At 33.1% G+C, this 21,315-nt stretch overlaps 1 protein-coding gene across 2 annotated transcripts; it reads left to right on the forward strand.

The window, feature by feature from the left end:
* The first annotated feature begins 8,636 nt into the window (after nucleotides 1–8,636).
* LOC140448375 (ribosomal biogenesis protein LAS1L) lies at nucleotides 8,637–20,382 on the forward strand. 2 transcript variants are annotated; one of them, XM_072541463.1, is made up of 8 exons: nucleotides 8,637–8,793; nucleotides 8,846–9,058; nucleotides 9,151–9,501; nucleotides 10,160–10,326; nucleotides 10,539–10,762; nucleotides 13,541–13,734; nucleotides 16,819–17,078; nucleotides 20,161–20,382. In XM_072541463.1, exons 1-8 carry the CDS (start codon nucleotides 8,741–8,743, stop codon nucleotides 20,241–20,243), a joined length of 1,545 nt encoding a protein of 514 aa, XP_072397564.1. In that variant the 5' UTR covers nucleotides 8,637–8,740; the 3' UTR covers nucleotides 20,244–20,382. The 2 variants fall into 2 exon arrangements, with proteins under 2 accessions (XP_072397564.1, XP_072397565.1); XM_072541464.1 differs by having other exon boundaries at nucleotides 13,547–13,734.
* Nucleotides 20,383–21,315: the final 933 nt, after the last annotated feature.

Here is a 21,315-nt window from a genome sequence, read left to right on the forward strand (position 1 = left end):
AACCTAAATATGCGGTGACTTTAACGCAACAGTCGGCAACACTACACAGAATGACGATATAAAGAATGTACTGGGAAAGTTTGGCATATGTCAAAGAAACGAAAGAGAAGACCGCTTAATCGAGGTTGCTATAACAAATAACTATTCTATTATGAATACTTGCTTTAAACACAATTTACGCCGACTTAATACTTGGAAAAGATAGGTCTAGAAATCAAATTGATTACATCTTCACTACTATTCGCTGGAGATCATCAATCCAAACAGTCAGATCATATCCAGGGGCGATATGTGGATCAGTTCATACTCTCCTCGTAGCTTAAGTAAAGCTCAAACTTAAAGCGCCCAATAGACGGAGAGAGACAAAGAGGACAGAACTAAGAAAGAAAAACGACATTCCCCAAGAAGAAAAAAGTACTCTATTGGTAAGAGTACATCACTATTAAACATTGGGTAACAACACCAATTAATCGACGAAAGTTAAATAATCCAGTGAAACAAAAATACTGAATAACTGATGAAACCCTCAAATTAATTGAGAATAGAAGAAATCTTTGTCAAATTGGTGTACTTAAATAAAAGGGAAAAAGCTAGTTTAAGAGACCTCAACAAAAAAATAAAACGAAGATGCAAGGCTGATAAATAACAATACTATCACAATATATGCAAAGAAATTGAGAGCTAAGTAAGAACAATTAGCCAAGAGATCTATTAAGAAAAATACGATACATAACAAGAGACTTTAAAGCCAGAACTTGAGAATCAACTGAGAAAATATAGCAGAGATATGGAGATTATATTGCCGGGATCTATATAAAGATGATCAACGCCGGAAATTTGTTCACCAAACTCATGAAACAATTGAAGAACCTAACATACTCGAGAATGAAATAAGACTGGCGATCAGTCAACTTAAGTATAACAAAGCACTAGGTCCAGATATCAACATCAAAAATGTTCAAAGCTACAGAAGAAACCGGAATAAAAGCGCTTCACTTGCTCAGTCACAAAATATGGCATTCCAAGCAATGACCTGCCGACTAGAGTTTACAATAACGACAATACATAAAAAGGCAGCTTTCATAAAAGCGACAACTATAGAACCATCTCTCTTATCTCACATGCCTGCAAAGTAATGCTTCTTCTTTAAGTTCCATCTTCTATCGAAGATTGGAAATCATCATGGCTATGCGGACTCTGTTGACTGCCGCTCTAAAAAGTTCTGCACTACTGCGTTCAAACTATTCCCTTAAAATATTGCTCCACATAATCAATAACAGACTGAAAACTTTCCTACAAAGAGAAATACCCCAAGAGCAAACTGGATTTACCAAAGGTATAGTATGAAAAGAACACTTGAAGGATGGAAAAAGGGTATCACAATAAATCGCCAAAAAATAAACAACCTAAGTTTTGCAGACGGCACAGCCCTTTTTGCAAATAGTAAAGAAGAGTTAATTAATCTCATACGACTGGTTGAAAACGAAAGTCAAATATTTGGTCTGCAGTTAAACATATCAAAGACAAAGATCATGATAGTGGATATGTTGTACTCGATAACCGAATTCGGCCATTGACCGAAATTTATACCCACAACGCGTTGTGAATTTCGTTTATTTCTCACATCGCGTTTCGGACATTTTTGATGTGCGCAGAACGCGTTGTGGATATAATGCGAAGATCTACAATGCGAAACTACGAAGACCGTCGGACACACACGACGATTTTTCGCGTTATGGGCAATACAAATACCCACAAAGCGAAACTTTTATTTTATTTAAAAAATGTAAATAAAAATTTTTTTTTAGTTGAAGGTGAAGGACCAGAAATACTAAAATCAGAAATACTGCATGCTATAAAGTTAGCAAAGAACAAGAAAGCCGTTGGCCCTGATAACATACCGACAGAGATGTTAAAGCTTATAAATGAGGAAAACATTGGAATACTGGTCAAGCTTTTCAATTATGTTTATTCGACTGGTGATATCCCTGAAGATTGGTTAAAGTTCGAATTTATAACACTACCAAAAAAACAACGCCCGAAAAACTGTAGCGATTATAGAATGATAAACCTTATGAGCCACACTTTGAAAATATTTCTACGCATCATGCACAGTAGAATCAGAGATAAATGTGAAGAAGACCAGGATGAAAGACAATTTGGCTTCAGAAATGGACTGGGAACTCGGGACGCCCTCTTTGCACTAAATGTATTACTGCAGAAATGTCGAGATCAAAGGAAATACGTCTTTTGCTGTATTTATTGACTATGAAAAGGCCTTTGATCGAGTACAGCATCACAAATTAATTACAATATTAAAATATAAAGGAGTTGATAGTCAAGACATACGATTCATAGAAAAGTTATACTGGCGTCAAACAGCGACAGCTCGCATAAACGGAAAATCAACAGAAATATGTAAAATACAGAGAGGTGTCAGACAGGGTTGTATACTATCCGCACTGTTATTTAATTTATATTCAGATAGAATATTTAAAGAAGCGCTGCATAATTTGGAATGGGGCGTGAAAGTTAATGGAATTCTGATAAATACAATCAGATATGCAGACGATACAGTTATTTTAAGGGATGACATGAATGGATTACAATGCCTTTTAAATGCCATTGATACAGTGGGAAGAGAGTTTGGCCTAAACATAAACTGTTCAAAAACAAAACACGTGGTGTTTAGCCGTTTAGCACATCAAGATGCATGATTACATGTTGATGGTCATATAATTCAAAGAGTGTCCAGTTTTAATTATCTTGGTTGCCATATTACTTAACAACTAGATCCAGATCAAGAGATAAAACGTAGAATCGAGATAGCCCGCACGACATTTTTAAAAATGAAGTCATTCTTCTGTAAGGATAACTTGCAACTTCAACTTCGAAAGCGCATGGTTAAATGCTACATTTGGTCAGTCCTCTTATACGGTGTCGAAGCATGGACATTAAAAATATCCACCATTAATCGTCTGGAGGCCTTTGAAATGTGGCTGCACAGACGTATACTAAAAATTCCGTGGACGGCTATGCTGACAAATGTGGCAGTCCTTGAGAGAGCAAATGCTGCTCGCGAGCTGCTTGATAACATCAAATGTAGAAAGGTGGCCTATTTTGGACACGTAGTAAGGGGGGACCGATATAATATTCTTTAACTTATTATGATGGGTAAAATCGAAGGACGCAGAGGAATTGGTAGAAAGCAGGCCTCTTGGTTGAAGAATATCAGGGAGTGGACAGGAATGAGGAAAGCTGAGCAACTCTTTAGAATAGCTCAAGACAGAGACAGTTTCGCCATGTTAATCGCCAACGTCAAGGGGACTTGATAGGGCACGTTAAGAAGAAGAAGAAATAAAAATTATGGCTATAAAAGATGTAAATGATACTAAATGATGTAAATAAAAATACAAATACCTATATTACGAAACTTCTAATTTTATTTAAAAAATGCAGATCAAAAAAAAAGTTTTAAACACTAAAATTTTTGGAAACCAAATTTCTTCATTTATTTTTGCATGTCAGCGATCCATGACACTTTGAATTACATTGTTTGTTCCTTTTTTTACAGGAACATTTATTGTCGCCACAAAACCTTTTACAGTTGCATCTGAGAAAACCTTGACCAGAACCATTGGATGACATACTCGTATTTGCTGCAGTTCTCAAAGGTATTTTCTTACTACTAATATCATTTAATTCAAACATGAATTGTGAATCGGTTTGAAGGAGGTAATTTCTTGAAAATGATATATCGAGTGGTCCATTCTCAGTACTAAGTTTGTACAAGCAAGCAATGATTATTAATTTCAGAAACAATGGCTAGTACATTTCTTAAAGTTAATCGACCAAAACAATAGTCCCTTTTTTTAAAGGAGCAATTCTTTTATTTGACTCACATAACATTTTTGATGCCTGAACTCTCATCATTTTATGTGATTCTTCTCTCTCATTCAATATTCTCTTACTTTTCTGGGTTAACTGATCATTGAAATTGCCGTCAACTTTGCCTTCTTGTATATTGGGTGCATCTTCATTATGTTTAATCAGGTTATTATTGTCCAGGAGTTCTAAAGATTCATTCATATATTTGTCTTGATTTTCTAAATTCTTCTGGAAGGGTTCTACACTGTTGCTTTCTTCTTCATTTTTTAAATAATCATCATCATGTTCGTTTTCCATGCTATTTATTACTTCTTCCAATTATCAAGGACATCTTTCGGAAGGTCTACATCTCCTAAACCATTTGTTTGTCTGCTGCCAAACATGGCCTCATAAGGGGTCCTACCAATTCCTCTATGAAAAGATCTGTTTCTCTTAGACTATATAAATCTCAACCATTCGGACCATTTTGTATTATTATTATCGTTTACCTAGGTAATTAACATATTCCGGACATCTTGATTAGCCCGTTCTACAAAGCCTTGACTTTGTGAGTGTCTTGGTCGACTGTGTACTATTTTCAGACCAGGCCACATAGTAGTTAGTTCTACAATAAGCGAGTTAGCAAACTCACGGCCGTTATCATTTTGCAAGATATATGGAGCACCTACTAGACAAAAAATATCACCAAAAATATAACCACGTGGTCAGCCACTTCAAGTGCTGTTTTGATTTTAAATGGTCTCAAAAACAAAAATTTAGTCAAATGCTCCTGGTAGTTTAAAATCAAGTTATATGGACCATCGGGCTCTGTTTGCATATCTATCAGGTCAACCTACAATATGATTAATATTATTTTTTCATATCTAAAAATTATTAGCTCTTTATAAATACCTGACATCTACGTTCATATATTTAGAAATTATAGGCTTGACAACCAAGCCTGCCTTTGGAATTTTTTTCTTCAACTGGCATAACTTGCATTTTTCTTCTTGTAGTTCCTTCTCCTATCGGAGGTTGGCTATCATCACAGCTATCCGTACCTTATTGGCGGCTGCTCTAAAAAGATCTACTGAGCTGCAACTATACCACTCTCTTAGGTTTCTTCTTTCTCTCAGCCAGGAAATTCTTCGTGTTCCTATGGATCTTTTACCCTTGATTTTACCTTGCATTATGAGCCTTAATATCTCATATTTCGCACCTCTGGTAATATGGCCTAAATATTCCTTGCATTTACTAAGGTACAAATTTATAATTTCTTGGGTTATATTTGCGTATTTTTTCTTTAACTCATGGTACATTCCTATAAACAATAAAAAAATGTTTAAAGACTTTTTGACAAGAACTTGCCAGAGAGAGAGAGAGAGAGAAAGAGAGAGAGAGAGAGAGAGAGAGAGAGAGAGAGAGAGAGAGAGAGAGAGAGAGAGAGATAGAGAGAGAGAGGTACCTAAAGACTGTGCCTAACGCATAGTTAAAAAAACTTTTAATCCCTATATTTATGTGGGCTGTATGCACAATATCAAATAATTGCTCACGATGAAGAAATAATTTGATTTTCTCTTCGTTAATGTGTCTTTTGGCTATCAGGTGTTCATTTTCTCAAATGTTTAATAACTCATATCGATCGAGTCTTCGATAGTGTTTAGATAGTCCTTTGCCGAATCTTCGCAATTATTGTGCTTCTTTAACCTCATAAATTAGTTTGCTTATAGTTCGTTTTATAGTCGCCTTCTAAAAGTAGCGTAGACCTAAGAGAAGACGGCTAAACAATGGAAAATGTGAAATACACAAACTAAAGAACAAAGAAGGAGTCCCCATATCAAATAGAGAATAACTACTACACATAGTTAAAGACTTCTATCAAGAACTATACACAAGTTAAAAAGAAGACCAAACGAACGTGGAAGCCACTGCATCGCGCAAAATCATCAACCACGGTTCAGAGCTGGAGCTCATGCCAGAGATCACACGAAGCGAAATCCAAGACGCAATGAAAAAGATGAAAAACATCAAAGAACGATGAGAAGATGGAGTCGTAATAGAAGCTATAAAGATGGGCGGACGTGCCTTCCTAATCAAATAAAAATTTTGTTTAACCATTGTCTAATAGATTGTTGTATACCGGAAACATGGAACAATGCAGTAAGAATTTTACTCCACAAGAAAGGAAAAAAGGCGCACCTAGAAAACTGTAGACCAATCAGCTTATTGAAGCACATCTATAAAATGTTTACCCGAGCAATTACGACAAGACTAGAAAAAAAGTCTACCAGCCCCGAGAACAAGCTGGCTTCCGCTCAAAATTTGGAACAAACTATCACCTACAAACAGTAAAAACCTTAATAGAAAAATCGATAGAATATAACAGATCACTGGTACTTATCTTCGTAGACTTTCACATAGCCTTCGATATCGTGGAATTAGACAGCATTATAACTGCTCTGAACAATAGTAGAATAGACTACCGGCTTACAAAGTTAGTAAAAACATTGTACTAAAACGCCACAATGCGTATAAATCTACATGATACCACCAGAGAAAATCATATAAACCGAGGTGAGACACTTTCCCACCTAAATTATTTATAACGGTCCTCGAATACGCCTTTAAAATGCTACAGTCGGAAAATAGAGGAATGAAAATAGACGGGGAAATGCTCAATCATCTGCGTGTTGCCGATGATATAGTACTTATTACCGAAGATCTGCGTGAAGCACAACAAATGCTACAAGAATTAGAAAACGTATCTTCAACAATAGATCTAAAAATGAACATCAGTAAGACCAAATTTATGACAAATTTGATTCCCAGCGAACACCTAACCATCCAAAATCAAGTGGTAGAATTGATAGAAAAGTACATATATCTCGGTCATGAAATCAGAGTAAGCAAGGATAATCAGACCTGTGAATTTCAACAACGAATAACACTTGCTTGGGCGGCGTATGGTTCACAAAGAGACATCTTTAAGAGCAACATCCCGATAGCTATGAAACGGAAAACATTTTACCAATGCGTTCTTCCTATTATGACATGCGGAGCAGAAATTCTCACTCTCACAAAAACAACAGCACTAGTGGCTCAAAGGCGCATGGAAAGATCGATTCTCGGCGTGACAAAAAAAGACAAAATAAGGAACCAAGACCTAAGGAAAAGAACAGGTATCACTGATGTCGTCGAACGTATAGCCAAGCTGAAATGGAATTGGGCTGGTCACATAGCGAGACTAAAAGACTCAAGATGGACCAGAAAACTAATTGACTCGTGCCCAAGAGAAGACAAACGCAGCAGAGGACGACCACCAATACGCTGGATGGACGACATTAAACGAATATCCAAGAAATGGCAACAAGACTCACAGAACCGTGAAGAGTGGCGAAAAAGAGTGGAGTTTGAAACAGCAGTGGACAGAAGAGGTTGCATGATGATGATGATATAGTGGAAATACACAAATAAATACAATGACCAAAAATATATTTAACTTATCATCTCTGCCTAAAACACAAGAAATCGCCCATTTACACAGTCTCCGAGTTTATCACCAGGTTCAACCGTGGCTGAGGAAACACTATGATCCTGAAGATTGGGGCTGGAAAAAGCATGGAAAAAGTTCAAAAGCTAAGAGATGTAATAGTTGCAGAACGGTATTAACGTCAGAAACTGCAGAAAACGTCACCAACAGGTTAAGGAATCAAAATGTAAATGAAGATGGCTAAAAATAAAAGAAGATAGAACCAGAATAAAATAGCAAAAAAACGAACAGAAAATTGTGACCGTAAAAATCATTGGTTTGACGATGACTGCAACAATGAACACGAGACAAAAATGAAGCCTACAGAAAACTTCTTACTCGACGAACTAGAACAACTGTAGAGACTTGTCAGACAAACAGAAGAGAAGAAAAGAGGATACACAGAAAAAACCGAAACCAATTAAATAAGGAACTTAAATATATACAAAATCTTAACAAATGGAACAAATTCAGAGCATTATATAAGAAAGTCAGCATCAACAAAAAATAATTAAAGGAAACTATAAACCAATGCAGAAGTCTGAAAAACTATTACATAGCTTCAAAATAACAAATTGGTCTTGCGAATGGATGAGTCGACTGATGTTACTGTCCCGGTCGTCTTTCTAGTTATTGTGCTATATCCATATAAACATTCTTGTCTAATAACACAACAGTAGAATAAATTTTTGGCATGGTAACATATTTTTTGAAGAAACATTCACAGAAAAAGCTAATCTTGCATAGACAATGACTCTTGTTAAGAAAATGCCGCCAAATCTCAAATTTGTTCTTAATAAGGTGGTAAAATAATTAATTTTGCCAGATCATGACCAATGCAATCCCGATTGATTTTTTTAACTACGAACCGAATTACACATTTTTCGTATAGATATTCCTTTTAATTTGAATTGAAAAAACCTTTTATCCGATAAAAACTGGTTATGTTAACTAGTATTTTTACCAGAAATGTTTGGAAAACTTAACGAATTAAACCTGTCACTACAAGGACAAAATACAAGAGTTTTTAATGCTATCAACCAGATAACTTTTAAAAGAAAATTAGATTTTTGTAACCTACTTGTTTTTATTATCTAATCCGTGTGTATTAATAGTTGCCTAATGATTAGGTAATTTATTGATCCAGTACGCACGTGTTTTTAACCAATCATAAACCGTAAAAGTAAATGTACTATTAGAATCCTTTCCAATAAGAATTAAGCAAACAGACAACATAGGAACATGGAACATACCGTAACCTTACTTTTAATAAAGTATCAATAAATTATTTATATATACATTGTATTCTTTGATATTACTATAATAGTTGTAATTTCTAAAACAATGGCATACTCTCAAAAGCACAGTGGACGAATTTTAGTACCTTACTTCAACAAGTAAAGCATTTCATTCAAAAATTGTAAATATTTGAGGATCTTTTTGTTTTAGAGCCGAATGGGAGTACGTAGCGAGATGTTTAATTTTAAAGTCAAAAGATAAGTTAATAAAAGCGTTGGGTATAATACAAATATGGAAACAACGAACGCCGAAACTTCCTGCTGGTATTGAAGGGACACTTATTATATTAGAGGCCATACTCATGGATGAATCTAACATCCCCGAAAATTTGCTAGTCAGAGAGAGAGCGGCTGCCTTGACAACGTAAGTTTATTAACAAATATTAGATTCAGCGTTTTAGTTGTAGGATTTATGATTTAACCTTAGATTTGTTGTGGTTTATGTCTGTTTTTTAGGTTTCTAAATGTGGCTGTTCACAACGATAAACAAGGTAGCTTTAATAAAATCGTATCACAATCGTTTTCAAAGTGGGTAATAGATATGAGGCACGATTTTTGTCATGGGATGAATGAAACATCAAATGATAATGTGAAAGTTGCACTGAATTTATGTTTTGAATGGATTCTGGATGAATATTGGAAAAAAGCGAACAATCTGAAGGATTATACGTTGGAAGATATCGCAGAGACTAATATTATTGATTGTTTGAACACATATATTAAGCTCACTCTTGATATATACGAAGGAGTGACAATGGGAGAGGAGTTTGAACATTTGATGAACAAGGCAAATTATTTAGCTAAAAGGTACTGTTTTTAATGGCTAATATAGGACGATTTTCACATTTGGTCCCATTGAAGATAGCTACAAAGGAGCTGTGAATTAAATTCACAAAACAAATTTTTGACTTTTGACTGTGTTGTCATGTCTTTATAATGTATATGTTGTAAGCTTCAATTACAAATAGAGAAGCTTTCAAAAATACATTTTTATTATATTATCATATAAATTATGCAATTTTTTATTTTTTTATATACAACACGAACGAATAAATACTCGTTTCTTCTCATATTAATTGCAGTTAATTATTATAACATTTTTTGGCATTTGCCTTTAATAATAAGCTAATAGATTTGGCAATCCTCAAACCACCAGTTGCCAGATTGTTACAGATGATCACCAGATGTCTGTGGAAAGTACCTGAATACTATTCTTATTATTTTTTGAAAGAATTTCTTTTTTACTGTTAGTTTGTTAACATTCTATTGGATTTTTATTAATTATAAATCACATGCTATTTCCTGATTTATTAAAAAAACATGGCAACACAGTCAAGCGCCAACATTTCGTTCTATGAACTTTAATTAACAGCTCAATTATAGCTATCTTCAATGGGACCAAATGTGAAAATCGTCCCTAATATATAATTTTTGTCATCATTTTCAATTTTATATTTGCTTTAAGATACAATTCAGACATGTTAGATCCTGCAGGTCTCCATAAAGTTCTCGAAGAAACTTTAAATCAAGAATTATTGAATCCTAATAGCAAAAAATTGAGTGCGAAAGTGGCTGAAGTATTAGTTGATAACAAGGCTTTGCTTCATGTGCATTTGAAAAAGGATGATATAGGTCAGTATGAACAAAATCATTCTGAACAATAGAAAAATTGATATATTTATTTTTAGTATACTTTTTCAGCTACTATTTTGTATCATTGCTTTTTCTTCCCTGTAGTTCTCTAGGTTTTACAGGTATATTAATCACAAAGAACACATTGTAACTTGTCCTGTCATTACATTTTTACAATGAATTAATAACATTAATTTCATTTTTGTGTTTAGCCCATGTAACAGTAATCCCCAAACCATTCAAAGATTTATGGACAAATTTGTTAAACCTACTTTTCGATCATGGATTCCTAGAGCATGTTCTAGATAAACTTTTGGAAGAGAGTTCCAATTGTGTGAAAGACATGGCGATAGCATTGTCTTGCTGTTGGCTGTGCAATATTCTAGATGGGCTAATTAAACTAAAAAAAATTGAAGAGTTCAAAAATACTGTTCAGGTAAGCCTTGTTTGTTTAAAAGTAGTTGGGTGGTGATTCGATAATTTATTTTAATTATTTAAACACCTTACAAACACTATAGACTAATAGTAATTACATGTAAAGTGTTTAAGACAAAAAAGAAAAAAAAATACAATAAATGAATGAAAAAAACAAACATTAATAATACAATAAGAAAAAAATACAATAAACCCCTTAAACAATGTGCTGATGAGCAAGCAATGTCTTAAGTTCACAGCTTTTTACATTAAATAATCTACATGAGTCAGTCTATTAAATACTTCATTACAAATTTTTAACATATTGTTCATCTAGCTTAGTTATCCTTAACCTACTTTTGGGTACTCTAAATAAATAAACTCAATTAAACCACAGTTTGTGTACTTAATACCTTTAACAATCAAGTATATGAACATAATGGCTTGACTGTTTCTTCTAGTGGCAAGTGACTGCAACTGAAATGAGTCTAACATTACCCTGTATGAGACCACATATGGATATTTCTTATTTTTCCTTACATATAGAAATCTTAAAAATCATTTTTGCACTTTTTCAATCATTTCCGAGTTTGAAAATGCAGTAGGAGACCAAATGATTGAAGCATATTCCATATGTGGTCTCGCCAGGGCATTATAGAGTTTTTTAATTGTGCTTATTCTGAAATTTTTGCTATTTCTACTGACAAAACCCAAAGCACAATTAAGCTCTGTTAGTTATTTCATAAAAGTGTATATTGAACTTCATGTTGATTTGAACTCGCAGATCCTTCATAACAGTCACTCTCTCAACTCGATCATCATTAATATAATAATCTTCAATAAGACTATTGAGTTTTCACATATATGAAACTACTGCACACTTTTTAACATTAAGAGTCAATTTTGAATCATTAAACCATTAAATAACTGATCTTGATCATCTTGCAATTTGACTGCATCTTTCTTATTAGAGATTGTTTTAAAAAGTTTATAATTATCAGCATACATTAAACTGTTACAAGATTTAATACAGTCTGGCAAGTCGTTAATAAATAAAATAAAGAGCAATGGACCTTGTTTGCTCCCCTGTGTGACTCCTGAGGGTGACACATATTGGTGAGAAAAGTAATTACCTACTTTTACTGTATTCTTTCTATCTGACAAATAAGATTTTAATCAATTAAAAGCTTTTCTTGAGAAACCAAACTGTACCAGTGTATTTACCTTGGCAATCAGTATACAGAACATCCAACTGTTCCCCTACCTCAATAGTCTTAGCAATATGTTCAGAGAGAACACAGAGATTAGTTACTGTTGATTTGTCTCTTACAAAACCATGCTGGAATTTGCTAATTTTACTCTTAACATGCTCATATATATCATCATAAAGAATACTTTCAAAAATCTTAGCAGTACTATTTAACAGGCTGATAGGCCTGTAGTTTTGAATGTTATTTTTTTTATCTTTGTTATGTATTGGAGAAATTGTTGCCACTTTTAAAATATCTGGAAAATATTCGTGTTCAATCGACATATTAAACAAAAACGCCAGAGGTTTAGCCAAGGGTTCGGCCATTCCCTTATAGATATAGGGTGGTATTTCATCAGGGCCTGTAGATGTTTTGGGTTTAAGTTTTTTAATACTATTTACAACATCTAATTCTGTGATATATTTAAAGGTAAAAGAACCCCACTCAGTACTTTGAGAATGACAATGTGTGCAGTCAGATGTATCATACACTGATGCAAAATATTTAGCAAAGGCACTCGCAATATCAAAAGGTGTATTAAACTTGGAGTTGTTTAATGTCATTTCTATGGGAATTCCACTATTCTTATATTTTGACTTAAAGAAAATCCAGAATTTGTTTGGCTCAGCAAGTAGATGGTTTTCAAGTGAACATTTGTATAAGTTATGCTCATATTTGGTTTGGTTTTTAATATCAGTTCTTAAAAGCTGAAATTCAACACTCTTTGGACTCCCTGAGGCTTTATTTAAACACAAACGATGCAGACTATTTTTCTTTTTAATTTTATGGATCAAATCTTGAGAGAACCAGTTTGAAAACCTGGAAGTAAAGTTGCTGGCCCTTTTTTTGTCTTTAGGAGTAGAACAATTTAAAAAGGTGTACATTTGACTATAAAAAACATTAAAAGCATTTTTAATACCCTTATATATAAATAATGAGGACCAGTTAAACTAAAAAATTAAATGATAAAGATGCCAGTAGTTACCTTGAGCATAGTTGTATGTATATACCTTTTTGTTGCCTGGTAAATAAGCTATTTCACTTACTCTGATACTGAAGATGAGAGTGGGGTAATACGAATCTTCAGCCACTAATGGACAGTCAGACCTTGCCATAGTACAAACATCTATATTAATCAGAGCAAAATCTAAAAATCTATTCATACAATTAGGAATGTCATTTATTTGTTGCAAGTGGTTAATATTATGAAACTGCTGCATCAACACATTTTTATCACAATCCAAAAAGCTGTTATCATTAAAATGGGGTAAATTGAAATCTCCTCTCTCTCTCTTGTCGTTTCCTCATTGCTGAGGATCGTGATTTCTTCTTGAAACATTTGAGTTTTTTGATAATAAAATATTCTCAAACAAATTAAAATAATTTTCATACATCACCACATCAGTTTTAGGTATAAAATACACAACGGAAACATAAAGAGTTTTTTAAATTTATCTTAAGTATTATACAATCACTATCACAGGTAACATTAACAAGTTCATAAGGTAATTCATTATAATGTTATATTTATTACGAATTAATTGTTTTAGCAACAGAATATGACTGATTTGGATGTTCGACTAGCAGTAATGAACTTTAAGGCCAAAATAGAGGAAGATACGCCAGCGTTTAGGGATTGTATCGAATTTAACTCCGGCCATGGATTCAATACTTTGAACTTGGTTAATTTTGAGAGGAGGATGTGTAAAAAGCCGAACAAACAGTATATTGAGTTTATTGACAAGTAAGTAATAAAAAAATAATGAATAAATTAAATAAGGTAAGGCAGGGCAAGTGCGGACCAAATATTTATAAGTTCAACTTAACAATAAATTCGGTGATGACTTTCTGTGAAATTGAAACTAATTGAAATTCTGGAGTAATATAACTATTATCCTAAGAAATTTGTTTACGAATGTTCGTGGTAATAACCTATGTTTAAACATATCTTTTTGTTTAAATACTGCTTAAATACAATGTTGCGCACTTGCCCCACCAAAATAGGGCAAGAGCGTACACATTTTGCTCTTGTTTTGTATTAATCTTAAATAACAATAAGAGCATATTATCTACTCTTTATATCAAATATTGCTTATTTTAGAATAAAACTTTAAGAACAAATAAGCAAGTGGCAAACTTTTTTTGTGGTCAGTGTAATGGAAGCCATCAATTTTGAACAAATTTCACATGAGAATATTGAATTTTATTAGTGGAAATACAAAAATAATAATAAATTCTTTGACACTACAGTTTATTGCATGATTCCTGAGAAACAAATACATATAATTTATTGCATACTATATCCTTAGTGGTAAAACAGAAATAATATCAGAAACTGCCACAGGACTTTCATCAGGAACTAGTGGAAATTTGAATGTCGTTCCATAGTTGTTTTCAGATACTATTCTAGTAAATAGTACGATAGGCTCATCATCCATTTGCGTTATTTTTCCCACAAAGTATTTGATTGACTTCTTACCACAAAATGTTACCAGAACCAAATCATCAATTTTAAGATTACTTGTATCTTTAAATGTGGTTTAAATATCCCTTAATTCGTCTAATTCTCTATTCACAAACTGTTCAAAAGTATCATCATCACTAGAAGAGTCTTTGAAATCTTCACCTTCTGACGAGTCTGATGTAATTTTACCAGAAACTTTGGGTCGTGTCATATTTTTTATGCTGTTATTTTCTTTTCTCTCTATCTTGTTTCCTTTTCATTTTGTTTTCCTCTGCAAGTTGCCTCTCTGCTTCATTTGTTTTAGTTCTCTGATACACTTCTTCTGATGTGATGACTTCTGACCCAGCACAAATTCTAATTTTCTTTTTGGAATTGGTATTGGTAGAATGACTCTTGATTGTTTTTAATAATAATTCTTCAAAAGAAACTTCAGGGGTGATTTCGTTTAAGTCTGTTTTATATGAAGTAGTATGTATTGGTACTGATGTCGAGGGAATTTCGTTAGAATCAGTTATTATTTGATCGTCGATTGGTCGATTAATATTAGATATTACTGGTGTTGAAGCCTCTAAAACTGTGTCTGAATTATTTTGAGACTCTTTCCATTTTCTCAATACTTCTGGATCGAACACATTATCTGGAATTATGTTGTGATTAAGGGGATATATTCCTGCTTTCTCGAAACTTTTCTTTGCAATTGTTGTGCCAGTGTCATTCCACATTTCTCCCAAAATTTTAGCAAATTCTTTTTTTGGTAATTTTACACCAAGATGATGTCGTTGCCAGTGCACTAGTTTTTGATCCCAACGACTTTTAAGAGACTTCATAATACATAGGTCTAGTGGTTGAAGGAGATGGCTGGAATGCGGTGGTAATTTCAGGATAGTAAGATTTTCTGCTCTAGCTAGTTCAATAACTTTCAAGCCTACATGAGTGGAATGTCCATCGCAAATGAGGAGTGCTGGTCTTTCGTTGCCTAAATTTTTTACAAAACTACTAACGAAATAATTTTCAAATACTGCAGTTTCCATCCATCCATTAGAAGTTGTAGAGTACATTGTTCCTGGAAAACCTGTATCTTCTGGTGCACACCATTGATCACAAATATTTTTACCATTATATATAACTAAAGACGGTAACTTTTGTCCACATGCACTAATTGTTAATAAAACTGATATATTTTCTTTCCCTGACGTGCTCGTAGTTCTTGTGCATGGCTCACCTTTGGCACCTACTACTTTGGTTTTGGAAGGATCTTTACAGAAACTAGTCTCATCGCAGTTAAAGATCAAATGGGGTTTATCTGCTATACCTAATTCTTGAATAGTATCCTGTAGTAACTTAAAATATCCTTTAACTATAAATGGATCACACGATTTCTTGCTAGCAATTTCTACAGCCTGGGGTTTCTTTACAGACAAGTTATGTCGTCTCATAAAAGAAATCAGCCAGTCTTTGTTAGGTTGTCCATCTTTAAAAGGAGTTTTTAATTTATTTTGTCTTACGTATTCTCCTACTAGGTTTATTACTTCTTTTCTACATAAGCCAAAAGCATTTTTTTCCATGGACCGTAGTCCTAAAGCAATTTGTGTTTCTATCTGAAATCCTAAAGCTGTAGGTCTTCCATATGCATCAGACTTTGAGCCTCTTCTCCCTTTAACATGATCAATTATTGTATTTAAAGGTATCTTATAGAATTTACTAGCGTTATAGGCATTACGTCGTAGACATTTTACATCATTAATTGCTAAATTTTAATCTTCCTTAGAGTATGATTTACCTCTATCAGATTTACGTATATAATTCCTTACCATTTTATGATATAGAATCTGAAACAATAAAAAAATACATAAAGATGATATAATAAAATAATAATGGGGAAAGAGCATAGTACCATGCACCTGCCCCATCTCTACTTACGCACTTTCCCCACCACGAGTTTATGCAGGGGCAAGAGCGCATCATATATTAACAGAAGAAATATTTTTATATATAACAGAAGTGAGAAAAATACTATGCTCTACTGAAAGATAATTATAAATCGTGCCTACTTACCAAAATTAAAAAATATATATGTAAAAATGTGCACGATGTTATAAGTGTGTCACGACCAACTCGACCATTCACCAAAAAAATATGACGTTACTAAAACTAAATGAATTGAAACATTTGATCTATTGACATCCTGTGTTGCCTAATGTATAAAATTTCTCTATGAAGTTACAATAAGTAAATTTCACGGAACCTTGGGAAACTGGCGCCTGATTTAAAAATAATGGAAGTCGAGTACGCACTTGCCCCGAAAACGCTCTTACCCCATCTTACCTTACTCAAATCTGGGAAATCTAACTTTGTTTGTTTTAGAGTGTTGACGCTGAACGGATACAACACAGAATATATCAATTTCATGATGCTATTGCTTCGACAACAGTTCAGCAATAATTGTGTGGTTCCGTTCAAACTTAAACGTGATATTTATTCGATTAAAGACTTGACAACTGATTTGGAACATATAGAACGGATGGATTTGGACGAACCAGAGAACGATGATAACAACAGAGACAATACAGATATAGAGATTGTCGAAGCGGTCAATCACGGAGGCAGATGGAGGAGAGTGACAAGTAAGTATTTTTTCATAATATGCTTCTCTTCTCCTTGCTCTTCTTGTTTTTACTAGTCTTCTTGGTCTTTCCTCGCGTTGGAAATTATTATCGAATTTTGTATTATCATTAGTTCATGGAAACACGCTTCTTTATTTGCTTTATTATACTGTATTTGTTCCTGCATCGATAATCTGTTTTTGGTGTAATATATTCCTTCTGTTTATATTTTCCTTTTTTCTAGCCATTTTCTCGTCCACTATATGCTTCTTTATTTGCCTATTGTTGTATTATGTTTCTTACTGCATTGTTGGCCTACGTTTTCATCCAGAATATGGTGTACTTGTTTTCTTCGCTTTATATTCTTCCTTTTTCATTAAGAGCGTAGGCGCGAAATTTCGAGCAAATGCTTTTTAAATGCATTCATTTTTTTCGAATCCTGAGAAAGTTATTAAGTATTTTTGAAAAATTTAAACTCAAAATGAAAGATTACATTATTATCGAGGGCCGAAAGTCCTTGAAAACTTCCATAATGTTTATTTTAGTAAGTTACAGGGGTGAAAAAGAAGAGAAAATTAAGTGTGATTTTTAATCTTAAATATCTCATTCAAAAGAAACTTTTTGTTAATTCTTAGGGACCTTCGGCCCTCGGTAATAATGTAATCTTTCATTCTGCGTTTCAATTTTTTAAAAATATTTATTAGTTTTCTCAGGATTCGAAAAAAAAAATGATTGCATTTAAAAACGACCTTCACCGGGACCTCAAGATGGAAGATGTCAATCAGATAATCAAGAAATTTGCAGGGAGCCATGAACAACGACTCCATCATCATATAAACGTCGAGGCTATCCAGCTCCTCGACAATACGAACCTAGAGAGAAGGCTCAAAAGAACAAAGCCTTTTGAACTGGTATAATGAGTGAGTGAAAAGCAGAGTATAGTGTTGTGCGAGTATGCATGCTAAATTTAATGCTAGTTATTAGAAATAATAGGAAAGATACTAGTGAGTAGACATCTAATTTTAAGATTTCATTAGTAATTTAAGTTAAAAACAAATTGATAATTGGTCTTACTGGCCAGATTTTAATGTAAGTACACTTTTGTGTCTTTAGTAAAAAAAAAACAAAATTTAAAAAGCATTGGTCTGAAATTGAAATTTTGCGTTTACGCTCTTAATATCTACTCTTTTCTCATATATTAGAGGCTTCTTTATTTACTTAATTTATACTGTATTTCCTTCTGCAAAAATAATCTATTTTTTCCATGATTTTTTCCATATTCTTCTTTTCTCTTCTTTTGCTTATATTCTCCTTTCCCTCTGCTATCTACTCCTTTTCTCATGTACTACAGGCTTCTTTATTTATTTAATTTATCTTACATTTTTCCTGCATTAGTAATCTGTTATTTCCATGATATACTCTTCTTATTATGAGATACTTTCTTCTTTTCACTTTTTTCCCATGAACTACAGGCTTCTTTATTTGTTTAGTCTATCTTACATTTTTCCTGCATTAGTAATCTGTTTTCTCCATGATATACTCTTCTTTTAATGATATATATTCTTTTTTTCGCTTCTTTTGAATATATTCTCCTTTTCCTCTTCATATCTATTCCTTATCCCACATACTACAGACTTCTTTATTTATTTAATTTATCTTGCATTTTTTTCTGCATTATTAATCTGTTTTTCCATGATATACTCTTCTTATGATGATATATATTTTCCTTTTCATATTTTTTCCCATGAACTATATGCTTCTTTATTTATGTAGTCTATATTAAATTTTTCCGGCATTAGTAATCTGTTTTTCCCGTGATATACTCTCCTTTTGATGATTATATTCATATTTTCTCTTCTTTTCATATCAATTACCGGCTTCTTTATTTATTTGTCATTCATATATATGTCATTTGTCATTTATTCATGATATACTTGTCTTGTTTTGCTAATATTCCCATTTTTTGTTCCCTTCAGATCTGTACATCCTTATATTTGCTTTTCATGTTCTCATAATATAGAATATGTGAATAGAATGGTGACTGAAGAAAACAAAACAAATAGATGCCCAAGAGACCAAAAGAAACATTTCTTGAATACATAAAAGGATTGTAAAGTTTATCACTAACGAAGGGTAAAAGAAGGTTATTACCATAATATGGTACCCTTCGTTAGTGATAAACTTTTGAATCCTTTTATTCAACAAATGTTTCTTTTGGTCTCTTGGGCATCTATTTGTTTTGTTTTCTTCAGTCACCATTCTATTTACCTACTGCATGTCTTCCTACATTATAAGATTGTCTTTTTCTTTTTTATTAATAAGGAAAATTTGCATTTATTTTACCTGCAATATTATCGAAGTTTTTTATGTCATATACTTGAAATTCTTTTATCTCTTCATTTATTTTGTTATTTTCTTCATTTTCGCATCCTTTTTTATTCTGTAAATCCTTATAACTCTGGGTGTAGCCTTTAAACTACATATTTTCCTGCATTATCAGCTAGTTTTTTTTTCTTTATCTGTTTAGAAATTTGAATTTTTTTTTCTACAATGTTATTATTTATGTCTTTTCTGTGTCGAATACTTCTATATTCTGTTTATATTCGTTCCTTGTCTCATCGTATACATCCCTCTACTTTAGGTAAAGCTTTTAAAATTGGGAATTCATCAAATTCTTTTTCACTCATATTCTTTTATTTTTCTTTTTTTTTTAAGAGGTTTACACCAGCCTCATCACTAATCTAGGGGTAATACATGTTTTCTTGCATTATCAGCTAGTTTTGTTTCTTTTTTTCTTTATCTGTTTAGAAATTTGAATTTTTTTCGGCTACAATCTTATTATTTATGTCTTTTCTGTGTCGAATACTTCTATATTCTGTTTATATTCGTTCCTTGCCTCATCGTATACAACGCTCTACTTTAAGTAAAGCTTTTAAAATTGGGAATTCATCAAATTATTTTTCACTAATATTCTTTTATTTTTCTTTTTTTTAAAGAGGTTTACACCAGCCTCATCACTAATCTAGGGGTAATGTGATCATATTATTAGTTGTAGCACACTTATAGCTATAAATGTACATAATAATGATATTTTTTTTTTCAGATATTTCCAAGTATAAAAATTGCCCACTCGGTATAGGTCCCAATCAAAATCCCAATATTAATCCTCATATATCTATGGATTAAGGAATTCAGCCAATCCACGTGTAAAATGTTTCTTTCTTTTATAAATTATTTGTATTAATTTAAATGTTTTGTATTCTGTAGATTATGTATAGCTAATTTGTAAAAGTTTTATTAAATAAAATAGTTGTTACGTTAGGAATGTCCTAGGGTTAATTTTCGCAAGAGACTCCTGGTTCAAAAAAATACAAAATTAAATTTCTATTACAAAAAAATTATTTTTGTGTTAAAATACACAAATGTGACTTTTAAGTTTTATTTAATTCAGTTTGCTTCGGTGGTACAATTCGACTGACTATATCTACATAACCCTAATATTAATATTACGATATTCCCTTTATTCCCAGACGAAAAAGTCATAAAATTTAATTGCCTTCACCAGCCCTAGTCTAGAGAGGCGATGCGCTGATTAGGGAATTTTTTAAATAAACATATTAAATAGTTACTCGACATTCTCCCACCTTGAGAAATTTTATATCTTTCATTTAAGTCGGGTGCTCTGCTTTATCACTCCCGCAGTCTTTTCACTTGGTTCTTCCTCAAACTGGAGTCGACCAACGTTCTCTTGAGGTAACCTCTGTGGAACCATCTGACTTCCACAGTGTAGAATATTACCTTGGACATTCTCGCCAGTAGTAACTGCCTCGACGACTTCCATCGGATAAAGCCTTTGTAATGGTCTTAGAAGTAGCCCTTGTGCAGTCGCAAGACGAACTACCCTTATCTGGTCATCCCTGCCAGGTATAAGTTCAATAACTTTTCCTAAAGGCCACTGAAGACGCTTGATGTTGTCATTACCGACTAAAACGACATCCCCGATAGACACTTTAGACACCTTTGGCTTCTTTGTTCCTGCTTTGAGTTGAGCCAGATATTCAGCACGAAATCTTTTTCGCAAATGATTTCTCAACTCTTGTAAACGCCGTATTTTGCGTGTGAGAAAATTCTGCTCTAGCAAATCACAATCCGGCAACTCGTCACTGACTTGTTCCTTTAAAAACATACTTTGGGTTAACGCGGTTAACTCAGTAGGATCGTCCGAAAGATACGTTAACGGACGCGAGTTGACTATACT

This window comes from Diabrotica undecimpunctata, chromosome 8, assembly GCF_040954645.1.
Source record: "Diabrotica undecimpunctata isolate CICGRU chromosome 8, icDiaUnde3, whole genome shotgun sequence".
Taxonomy (NCBI): Eukaryota; Metazoa; Arthropoda; class Insecta; order Coleoptera; family Chrysomelidae; genus Diabrotica; species Diabrotica undecimpunctata.

Excerpts from the sequence above, each read along its gene's own strand:
- LOC140448375 (XM_072541463.1), top strand. The coding sequence starts at position 8,741 with ATGGCATACTCTCAAAAGCACAGTGGACGAATTTTAGTACCTTACTTC. Across the intron at positions 9,502-10,159 it reads GCAAATTATTTAGCTAAAAG|ATACAATTCAGACATGTTAG; the intron begins GTACTGTTTTTA and ends ATTTGCTTTAAG. Across the intron at positions 10,327-10,538 it reads TTTGAAAAAGGATGATATAG|CCCATGTAACAGTAATCCCC; the intron begins GTCAGTATGAAC and ends TTTTGTGTTTAG.